Consider the following 10,767-nt stretch of genomic DNA (forward strand, 5'->3'; position numbering starts at 1 on the left):
GGGTAAGCCTCAACACATCACATGCACTACTAGTCTTTGGGCTGGATGCAGGAGTGGAAGGTGCCCCAGACTCCAGCAGGTGCTGGAACAAGCCTATCATGGGTCACATTCCCACTCTGCCAGTCTTCTGTGCTGTGGCCTGGAGCTGGCTGACTGATCTCAACTGCCCCACAGGGAGGATGAGCCAGAGGTGAAGATGAAATGAGATGCAGTGTATGAAGCCGGTGGCTCAAGCCTCAGCATCTACGAGTCCTCAATAACGTCAGTGGTTCCTGTCCTTAACTGCCTGGCCACTCTGCAGCTCTGAGGCCGGAGGATCCAAGGCTGAAAACACTCCAATGTGACAACCAACCTGCACCCATAGCGCGTGTGACCCAAATGAAGGAGGGAAGAGGACACGAGCGTGCCTCTTCTGGTGAGAATGCCCCAGGGGGCGGAGGGCCTCTCTGAATCCCACTGGCCTCACTGCTGTGGCTCGTGGCACGTTCACGGGGTTCTACTCATCCAAACTCGAAGATGGAAAAAAAAAAGCTGGCCAGGTGAGGGGAGTTCTTACTCCTCCCCTCGAAGCAGGAGAAATCCATTCTCCCAGACCTTTGGGCTGCTTCTCTCATGACACACAAAAGCTCCAGGCACCAAGATGTTAGAGTGAATCAGCAGATTCCAGCTTATGTCCAGGCACGGCTCACCTCAAGTGCTGCTTGTGTGATCTGGGATTCCAGTTAGGGATGCAGCAGGCTCCCGGAGTCTGGAACCCTGTGACTAGCCGGACGTCAGGATTAGGTGTGCTGTACTGGCTGAAGAACCCACAGGGATTAGAGGAGGAGGGGTCTACGAAACGGAGCAGTGCTGCAGATCAGCACAGGCAGGAGGAAGGGGCAGCGTGCCAGCGATTCCCCAGCACACTGATGGAGCTACCAGAGGATCGCTGGGAACTGCTCCGGTCAACTTCCTAAGGTCAACTACTGTGACCCTACCATAAGCCTATTATGTACTTAAGACCATGTTAGACCTTGAAATATGCCACTGATAAAGGTAGACAAGACCCAGCCCAGATTGACCCCTTTTGTCAACTATTTGGGATATTTCCAGACCATAGGGATGAGAAAATATAAATAATACCTAACACTTACGAAATGCTTGCTATGGGCCAAACAGTGTTCTAACAGCTTAATATATATTACGTCATTTCGTTTTGGTCCTCACACACATTCGTTGTGATAGATACAATTATCAGCCCCATTTACTCGTGAGAAAAACTGAGTCAGAGTGATTAAGTAACTTTGTCCAAGGTCACATAACTGTTAAATGGTGGAGGTGTAATTTGAACCCTGGCAGTGGTAAATCCTAACTTCTCTCGACACTCCGTGTGTTCTGAACTTACTACAGTGACCGCAGCAGTTGGTCATAGCAACCTGGCCATGTTCACTGTCTCACCTACTTAGACTGCCTCTGGGACCACGGAGTAAATGGGTCTTTTCACTTCTTGGAGTCGTGGATGCCCAGGATGCTCTATAAACGTGTGTTGGTTGATTCTATTTAGAGAGGTTTCAGGAATGTGTATAAATCCCCAAATGGGTTTTCCAATCGAGGTGCAGATGAAAGAGAAAAGAGGTCCTTAGGCATAATTTTGTTAATTTACAATATTAAAAAGCTTGATCATTTCAAAATGAACCACGTCATGTAAATCAGATCTTACTAATTCTGTATCTTACCAAAAAAGAAAAGTGCTCTAACAGACAATATTTCTCGCAGCAGACATGTCACTTTATCTGCAACAACAAACCACACACGACTGAGGAAACAGTCCAATCTGGAAAACGCCATTCCCTCCTCCAACAAGCAGATAGATTATACAGGACCGATACATACATACGTAACTCATAAATGGTAAGAGAGAAATCACGAAAACAGATAAATTACAACAATATGTAAATGGGAGAGAAAGAAAGAAAGAAGGAAGGGAGGGAAAAAGTCTTATTATACAGACTAACTAACATATGGAGTTTGCCTTGGCCACACGAATGAATGGCACTTAGGCTGCCATAATTTTCAAAATGGTGATTTAGGGAATACTGATCTGGTGCATGTTCTATTTGTCCAATTTATCTTGAAATCTTTCACTTACCAGCTGCACGATCTTGGGCAAGTTACTTCTTTGGGCCCTTTTCAGTTATCTGACCCAATAAGTATGCAGTTGGCACATTTGTATAATGCACTTAATACAAGCCCCACTGTTTTACAGGATAAAGCAGGAGACATTAAAAACATGGGCTCCGATTGCATGGCTTCTCTGTTTATTATTAGAAGTACAACACTGAGTGAGTTACTCATCTATCCTGTATCTCAGTTTCTTCATATATGAAATATGGATTATAGTAGTTCTACAACATAAAGTTGTTGTAAAGATTAAATAAGCTAATACATGTAAAGCATTCACAGTAGCTATTATAACATTATACAAATTACAAAAACAGTGAGAAAATTTCAAGTGCTCCATAAATATAAGGGATCGCAGTGTCCCGAAGATGAAGGAAATCTACCAACTAATCTATGTGCCTATAAGGAGAAAAACACCATCTTTTCTGGTCGACATTAGGCACATGCTCCTCTAGCCCAAGGCTAAGTTTGTTGTCTGCACCTGGAGATGGCAATGCTTCCCATTCGGTGCGTTCAAATGACCAAACAGTCACATGAGATACCAGCATTGTGCGAAGGAGAGTCCAAGAGGTTAAATGACTTCTTAAGAAAGAGAAGGTGGCAGAACTAAGAAGTTTGAAACTCAGGCTGTGTTTCTGAGTCTAAATTAGTTTTTTTCTTTTTTTTTTAATGTCGGGATATAAGCACTTAGCTGATTCTTAAGAGATACACGTCGTTCTGTTTTGGAGACAATGCTTTCTTAGGTCCCTTAGAAAATTATATTCTAATTTGCTAGGTATAAAGAAACAAGTATTATTCTATCACCTCTGGGGGCTTGCCCCCCGCTGAAAGACTAAAGTCCACAGCTAGCTGGGATTTCGGGAGGGGACATTTCTCCAAAGCTCCTCCATGTGTTTCCTCCAAGATGACTGTGTAGACAACTCAAAAGTGGAGGCTGTCCTACTCAGGGCTCCAGCCTCTCTGGGCTCCTTTCTCCCTGACCCTCTATCAGTGGTGGAGGTCTGTGCATTGATTTGCCTATCCATCATCTATTCCTCCTTCTGAAAGTAACACTAAGCTTTTTCTTAAAGAATGATTCCCCTACCTCCCCTTTTGCTCCCAGACCTTGCGGTTTGGGTAGAACTAACCATCGCCCCAGTTCTAAAGGTAGGTCATGTGATAGCATATTTCATTCTCCCGGCCACAGAGGTTTATGACAGGCATGTAGCCCAAGGCAGCCCTTTGAAGATTAACCTGAGGCTTTTGCTGCACCTATTAAAGAAGAGGCTTTTTCTTTCTATTGCGGTCGCAAATCCAACAAGATGTGTACCTGGAACTTCTAGACCCCACTTCCCCCACCACAAAGAGAGCATGTGCCTGAGAATGAAGCCGACAGAGAAGGGAGCAGAGGTAGAGACCCAGATTTCCTACAGCGCCGTTTCAGCATGTAGATATACCCACGCCTGAAGCCATAACTCTGGCATCTTTCAGTTGTCTGAGCCAATAAATTCTCCTTTTGCTTAGGCAAATTTGAATTGAATTTCTTTAAAAATCCTAATCAATAAGTACCCACTGGATACATGGACTCATTATACATATTTATGAATGTCAGGCTCTGTGCTAAGAGCTGGAAACACAGAGACAAATTGGACAGAGTGCTTGCCCTCAAGAAGCCCAGTCTCTAGAGGTAGAAACAGTTGCATAGAGAAGTAATTATGATACAGTGGAGTAAGCGCCATGATGTATCACGTATGGAAACACGGAGGGAACACATTCTCCCACCACGTGTTCCTAGAAGGATCTACAAAGGAGAAGTTACACAGTCAAGAATTTCAATGATGCTTTCCTGTGGAGTTTAGTCTAAAAGGGAGGAGAGTCATAGCTTATGCAAAGTCATAGATGTATGTAATCGTAGATCACAGTGGATGGTTGGAAGTATTTAAAGTATAGGGCAAGTCATGTAATTTGGCAGAACCCCAAGTCATTACTGACCAGCTGGCAGACAGCGAAACGATTCACATGCAGTTTAGAAGCTGGCTACGACCATATCATAAGGTGACTGAGCACTGACATAAGCAATGAGCAGCTACGTACTTTGCTGAGCTCAGTGCACCATGAAAATGCGAGTCCCCTTGCTGAAACATTGTTAAGAATTTCTAGATGGTGACAGCTGGGCATTAAACCAAGCATAGGGCCCTTTAGCATGCAGAGCCCTAAGCAACTATTTAGCCTACGTGCCCAGGAAGCTGGCCCTGACATGAAGCCTAGGGAGGGACCTGCCTCTGGTCCATGACATGGTCTGGGCCTAATTCCCCACAAACACTTTAATCATTGCAAAAGCCAGTCTCCCACCTGTGCGATGGGACGAGGGAGAATCGGAGCGAGGGTAGCCCAGACTGAGAACTCTGACATGTTGTTGCTGGGCTGATTTTCTTCCTCCTACCATGAGCTCTGATACACAGATACTTCTTTCTGCCATGACAATCTCTCCTGTCCGTCTCCTGTCTGTCCCCTAAAGCTGGCCCCAAGAATACTGTGGGCAAATGTGTTTATCAAGTCACGTGGCTATGCATTTAGGAATTCAGGTAGTAAAAGAGCAGCATTTCAGAGGACAGGAAAGTAAGGAATGGAGGCCATCATACATGAGATAGAAATTCTGACTGTGTCCAACCACAAAACTATTAATATATAAAAATGCTCATAATCTTCCCTCTTTGCCTCCTACTGAAGAGAATCCTGCTTTCGCCTCTTCAGTTTTCCCCCGTCGTCCACTCTCTGGATATTTCTGTCTTTGCCAGCCAATTCTTGGCTTTTGAGATATAGAGCAAGGGTCATCGCAGAGAGAGAAAAACCTTCTAGCTTGTGCAGCGTGAAGGGCTTTCCACGGGAAGGGCCTCAACCAGACGTGAGCAAGAGAGAAAGGAAGGATAGTCCAGAAGACGAGTTTTAAGGAAGTGCGTGGACAGGAATTGAGAATAAGGTTCCGAGAGAGACTTGTGAAAACCATGGGATCTGAGAAATACTGAGAGACGGGAGAGGAGATAGGGAATGTTATACAATGTCGCTGGGTATTATGATTTTAATTTCATTTGGTTGAAATAATATTATTTGAAGAGAGCATTAAGGACTAAAGTTGCTCAACATTTTATCTAATTTGTGCTGGGCCACGTGGGATCTGACCTACACTTGAGCTACGCTGGTATTCTATGAGATACTAGTAGGTATTATGTATACACACAGAGCCACACATATACGCACTCCAAATGGTTCCATGGACAAATCTGTGAAATGCTGTACCCTAAATCCTCAATTCAGAGAATCACATTAGCATATTAAAGGCTCTGAGAAGTCCTGCCGTACAGAAATCTATTCAAAGCTGATTAATCCAATGTTTGCAAAATTTATTTTGCCACATGTCACAGAATATATTTTATTATTTTGAAAAAAATTAATTAATGCAATTTTAATAAGGCCAACTTTAAGCTCTCTTGTCTCAAGGGTTTAGGGAAGGCTTAACAAACAAAGCATGATATTTAAACTGGTATTTGGAGAATGGAGAAGGTAGGAAGTAGCCAGGTCAATATATAAAACAGGGATGAGGAGTAAAAAAATTAAGAAAAAAGAAAAGTTCGAGATTGGTAAAGAGTTTCCTGGAGTTTAGAAATAGAAAGAAAGGAGCAGTTACACTTCCATTTATTTTCACCAGGCAGAAACTGTTCCCACCTTATCTCTGTACCAGTGTCCTTAAAGTGACTGCTGGGGTCTCACGGCTGTTAGGAAGGAGATGACAGCTTACCTGTTCTGAACCATACTCATGGCCATCCAGTCTACAGGATACACGTTTTTTCCAATGAGGTCCTTGAACATGATGAATGTTTCCATCAAGAAGTCCTGAAAGAGTAAAAACAAAATAAAACAAAACAAAAAAACCCACACCTGTCATCTTGTTTTATAGAGACAGACTGCAAATGCCCAGATCTCGGTGGCTGTTTATATTTTTTCTTTATTATTTTTTGGAGGAGCAGAAAGAGAAAGGGCACAGCCTTTCATTAAGTAAATCCAATAAAACCAATCGCAGTGGATTTTTAAATGGAAGCTTAAGTTGGTTACCAGGAGACTGTTTCATAAATATAAGGGAAACGTGAATATGAAATGCAATAACTCTCAAAATAAAGCACTATTAATTCTGTCTTTGGGAGCAAATAAGTGAATATATTCATTGATGTGGCAATTTTATAATCATCTTCCTAAATATGTGTTTGAGAAGGAAATAATAAATACTATATAAAAGCATCTCAGGTCATTGAACAAATTCTTATTAAAATGAACGTCTAATTAGCAGTACTATAAACACAGCTCATCCATGTATCACAGACACACGCCTGGGCTGATTAGAAGAAACACGATGGCTTCTCTTCCTCTCCTTTGAAGAGGTTCAGAGTGGACCCCAACACAGCCCATCGGATTTTGCAGTGGACTAAACTTGTTCTCTCTTCATCTTTGGAAGACACAAATTCGAGACAAGTCTAAGTAGCAGAAACCAGAACCACTGCCACTGGGATCCTCCTGAGCTGGAGGAGATGAAGCCACACGGCCTGTACCTGTGTGCTTTAGGGAACATTTAAAATCCAGAGGAAACCCGTTCAGTGCTTTCTGTAAGCCAGTGGTTTTCAAATTATTTCGATAGCAGAGTTCTTTGTTCAAAGAAAATCTTTCCTGGAGCCTAATATATAAAATAGATAAGAGTAGAAGAGCTATAGTTTGTGTGTGTGTGTGTGTGTGTGTGTGTGTGTGTGTGTGTTGGGGGCAGGGGGTTAGAGGTTAGTAAGACTGGGAGAAATATAATTTGAAAATCACTGCTTCGTGCTAAATTTCAAAATTCTGGAAATAAGAATGGTTCCTTTCCAGCAATCTTTGCTTCTACGGAAAATTATCTCAATGACTTAAATCCCAGTTTCTGCGCCAGCAGAATGAAGACAGCTTCTACCTCAAAGGGTAACTGGGGATCAAGTGCATACTTTCTAGAAGATGATTTGCACAGAGCCTGGCCCATTACAAGTGCTCATGAAGTGCTCCATGCTGATGATGACAAGTATTATTATTCATCCATGATGTCATCTGGGGGTGTGTGGATATCATCGCGAGCACGTTCCCTCCCTATGGGAATGGAGAAGGCCTCTGGCTCATAGACGGAAAAACCTGGCTTCTGAATGAGAAGATGCAGCGTGGGGTTAGGGTTACAGCAGAGATTCAGATCTTGCCTCTGCGTGTACTAGCTGTGTGGCCTTGAGCAAGAAGATTATGGACTTATGAAAGAGAGTGATAACACCTACGTTATGTTCAGTAAATAAAAACTCCCTTTTCCACCTTCCTCCCCACCCTTCTCTCTGTCGAGGATCAAAAATGATGAATTCTGCCTATTTATATCCATGTCCCAAGACATAGGGAACTTGGGGGAAGGCAGAAATCCAGGGTTATTTAGCTTTCTTTTTAATCTTTGTATGTCCAGAAAGAGGTTCTCATCCATCCTACTCCAATGAAGAGACAGTGTCTCCACTGAATGAATGAAAGGGTAACGCATTGGATTCCTAATGGTCCTTTTTCACGGGTCACTCTCTGAAGTGAGTCCAGTTCTGGTGCCGTTGGTCCCTCCAAGGAGAGTCAAAAGTGAGCCACAGCAGCAGAACCCTGAATATGGTAGTTGGAAAGAGACGAGGACAAAAGTGACCATACTGAGGGCAAAGGGACTACGCTACCCTTGGGACAGCCCAGGCCAGGCTCTTTGCTGATGAAGTCTCCTGCTGCAGAAGTACAGGCCCAGGGGCCACGAGCCACAGGCGGACAGTCCTGCAGCAAATGAGTCCTGAGAGGCTGGAAGAAAGGGACTCAGAGGCCAACTTCCTTCCTGCGTTTGTTATCGTAATATAACATTAGCTATCTTTTACTGGGAACTTAATGCGTGAGAGCCACTATGCTCTCATTCAACCTCTTTATATCCCTGTGACAAAAAAAATATTATCCCCACTTTACATATGGGGAAACTGAAGCTTAAGGGAAGTTAACCTGCCCATGGTGACATAGCTAGCTGGTGATAAATCCCAGATTCAAACCCAAGACTGTGTGACTTCTGCAGCCACGCCTTTAAGCCCCCAAATGTCCATGATTCATCAGCAAATATTTGTTAAACCATATTTAGACTAGACATTGGGTCTCATCTCTGACATGGACTGAAGACATGTTCCAGAAGACATATACAGCCTACATGGGAAGCAGAAGCAGGGAATCACGCAGTCGTGTTTATAAACTTAGACGCACAGGTATTCAAGGCCCATGGCGGAGACTTTCTTGCCCTAAACTCTTGAGAACCGAGAATGTGATCCGTCTCCTCCATGCTGTGCCCTAGCATCTTATAGACTCACCACAAGTTCAGAGCTGGTCTGAAAGGTTTCGATATAGAAGGAATAGTGCTGGTCACCCATCTGGTTTAAAATCGCCGTCATACATGCCACAAAGTGACTCTGCAAGAAATAAAGAAAAGTGCCATGAAATAGTGGAGAGAAGACCATAACATTCATCTTCTCCATTTCCTTGACTTCAGAATGGAAAATACCCCAACCCAAGTAAGTATAAGAACGCCCCTCCTCCAGGTATGGAGACTTACTCTCCACCAGACTAGCATATGAAACTTCCCTATGAAGAGATCTCTCCTTACGGCTCAGCCATCATCAGCACATTCACCCAAAAAGCATTTATCGAACATCTATTATGTGCCTGGGACTCTCATAGGAGCTCCAGATATAGACTACAAGACCCAATTCATTGCCTCTCCAGGGAGAAAAGTGCTGCATTCGTGTCAGGAGACCCAGCCTATCACGACATCTTGGAGACAGTCTGATTTTCTTGTAAATAATTTTATATGTTTCATCTATAAAGTGGGACAATAATCCACCTATATCTACCCCAGAGGTGTATCAGAAGAATCAAATGTCCCCTACAGTGTCTTGAATGCATTAAAGTTCTTTACAGGGGGATCAGTGGTTGGACCACCATGAATCGATCAGTGAGAAACCAGTAGCTACCAGAAACCGGCACTTGTTAAGAGCCATGGAGGACAAAAGAGACAAGGGGAGGTAGTCCTCGCTCGTTCTTCAAATGCTCAGGATCTAGTTGGAAAAATAAGATTAACATCCATGAGGGAAAATGTACAAGACCTTTGATCTGCGAAGCAGACTAAGCGCCAGAGGGATTCAGACAAGAGGGAAATCAATGTAAGGACTCGGTGAGCAGGTGGGTCTGGAAGGATCTGTGGGATCAGAAGAGGAAGGACCACATCTTTTCATGCACCGGAATCCATCGCCACACCCTTTTCTGCTTTTTCTCTTCCATATTTTATGAATCTGTGTCAGGGTACATATTCTGTTTGGGCTTGTGTCTGCTAGCAGCATTTAGGGAGATCTGCTCTGGAAAGCTGGTAAAGGAAGTACCGACCACAAATCTACCAGCGGGGAGAAGCCACTCAAGACTGTCCCCTGCAGGATTCCACTGGGGCTGCCATCTTAGCCAAAGGAAGTCCCACTAGGCCCAGTCAAGAAGAGGCTTGCGGAAGATGGTCTGCTTGGTGTGATTAGGGGTGTCTCCAGGGAACCCCATTACTAAAGGGTGTTGGACATAATGCACAGTGGAAACATGGGCCTGGAGACGTTATATTAGAACCAAAAAAGTGGGTCGGGTATCACAAACTATATTAAACAACAACGATAGCAATAAACCACATACACACATATACACCCCCCAAAAACCTCATCAACTTCTTTCTCTGTTAAAAAATATATGACAAATATATTTGAAATAAATATATTTGTCATATATTGAAATAAAAAAATATTCTCCCAGATCACAGGTTTACAGTGGTGGGGGACAGCCTTGATGTCGCCAGGAAGCCCCTCCCACATTCCTCTCCAGGAAGTCTTTTAGGAATTACATGTTCCTTAAGTTCACATTCCCAAAAGTGGCTCCCAAAGATGGAGTCTCATTTGCTTCTAGGTTCTTTCCGACTGGGATGCTGGGGATAGTGGGCTTTCCCAGGCAGCAGAGCCAGCTATATAATTAGGGCTCAGGACGAAATGAAAATGCAGAGTCTCTGTTAAAATTTATTCAGAATTTCAAGACAGCCACTGGGCCATCTGAGCACCAGGCCAGGTCACACATCTAGGAAGCCAGCCCTGCCTGCTAGTGACTACAACACACACCACAAATGTGCAGAACACGTGTAAACCGGCAGAGAGCGCTAAGCTGGGGCTCTCAGGAGCAGCAGCAGCGTTGACACTGTGCTGATTGGGACTCAGAGCCTCTGCACTGGGGCAAACTGCCTTGGCCATCCTGGCGGTCAGATCCTCTCTGCTGCTCGGGCCCCCGAGGGTGGCGGTGAGTTTGTGAAATTACTAGTCCCTTTCACACCAGACAGAGCACCACCACAGCTAACGTAACCAGGTCCCACTTAAACCAAGAAACAGGCTTTATTCTTGTTTATCCTTCTGGCCGGGTTGGATACAAGAAAGGAGAAATCCTATAGTTTGACGAGTGTGTGTGTGTGTGTGTGTGTGTGTGTGTGTGTGTGTGTGTGTGTGA

At 44.0% G+C, this 10,767-nt stretch overlaps 1 protein-coding gene across 1 annotated transcript in view; it reads right to left on the minus strand.

Annotated features, from left to right (window-relative positions):
- DOCK2 (dedicator of cytokinesis 2) overlaps positions 1–10,767 on the minus strand; it is a 370,198-nt gene that overhangs the window by 86,675 nt on the left and 272,756 nt on the right. The window contains exons 28-29 of the mRNA XM_023528646.1: positions 8,559–8,657; positions 5,936–6,030 (exon numbers count right to left, since the gene is read on the minus strand). Of these exons, the coding sequence (XP_023384414.1) occupies positions 5,936–6,030; positions 8,559–8,657 (194 nt within the window). The remainder of the gene's footprint in view (positions 1–5,935; positions 6,031–8,558; positions 8,658–10,767) is intronic.

This window comes from Pteropus vampyrus, unplaced genomic scaffold (assembly GCF_000151845.1).
Source record: "Pteropus vampyrus isolate Shadow unplaced genomic scaffold, Pvam_2.0 Scaffold30, whole genome shotgun sequence".
NCBI classification, from domain to species: domain Eukaryota; kingdom Metazoa; phylum Chordata; class Mammalia; order Chiroptera; family Pteropodidae; genus Pteropus; species Pteropus vampyrus.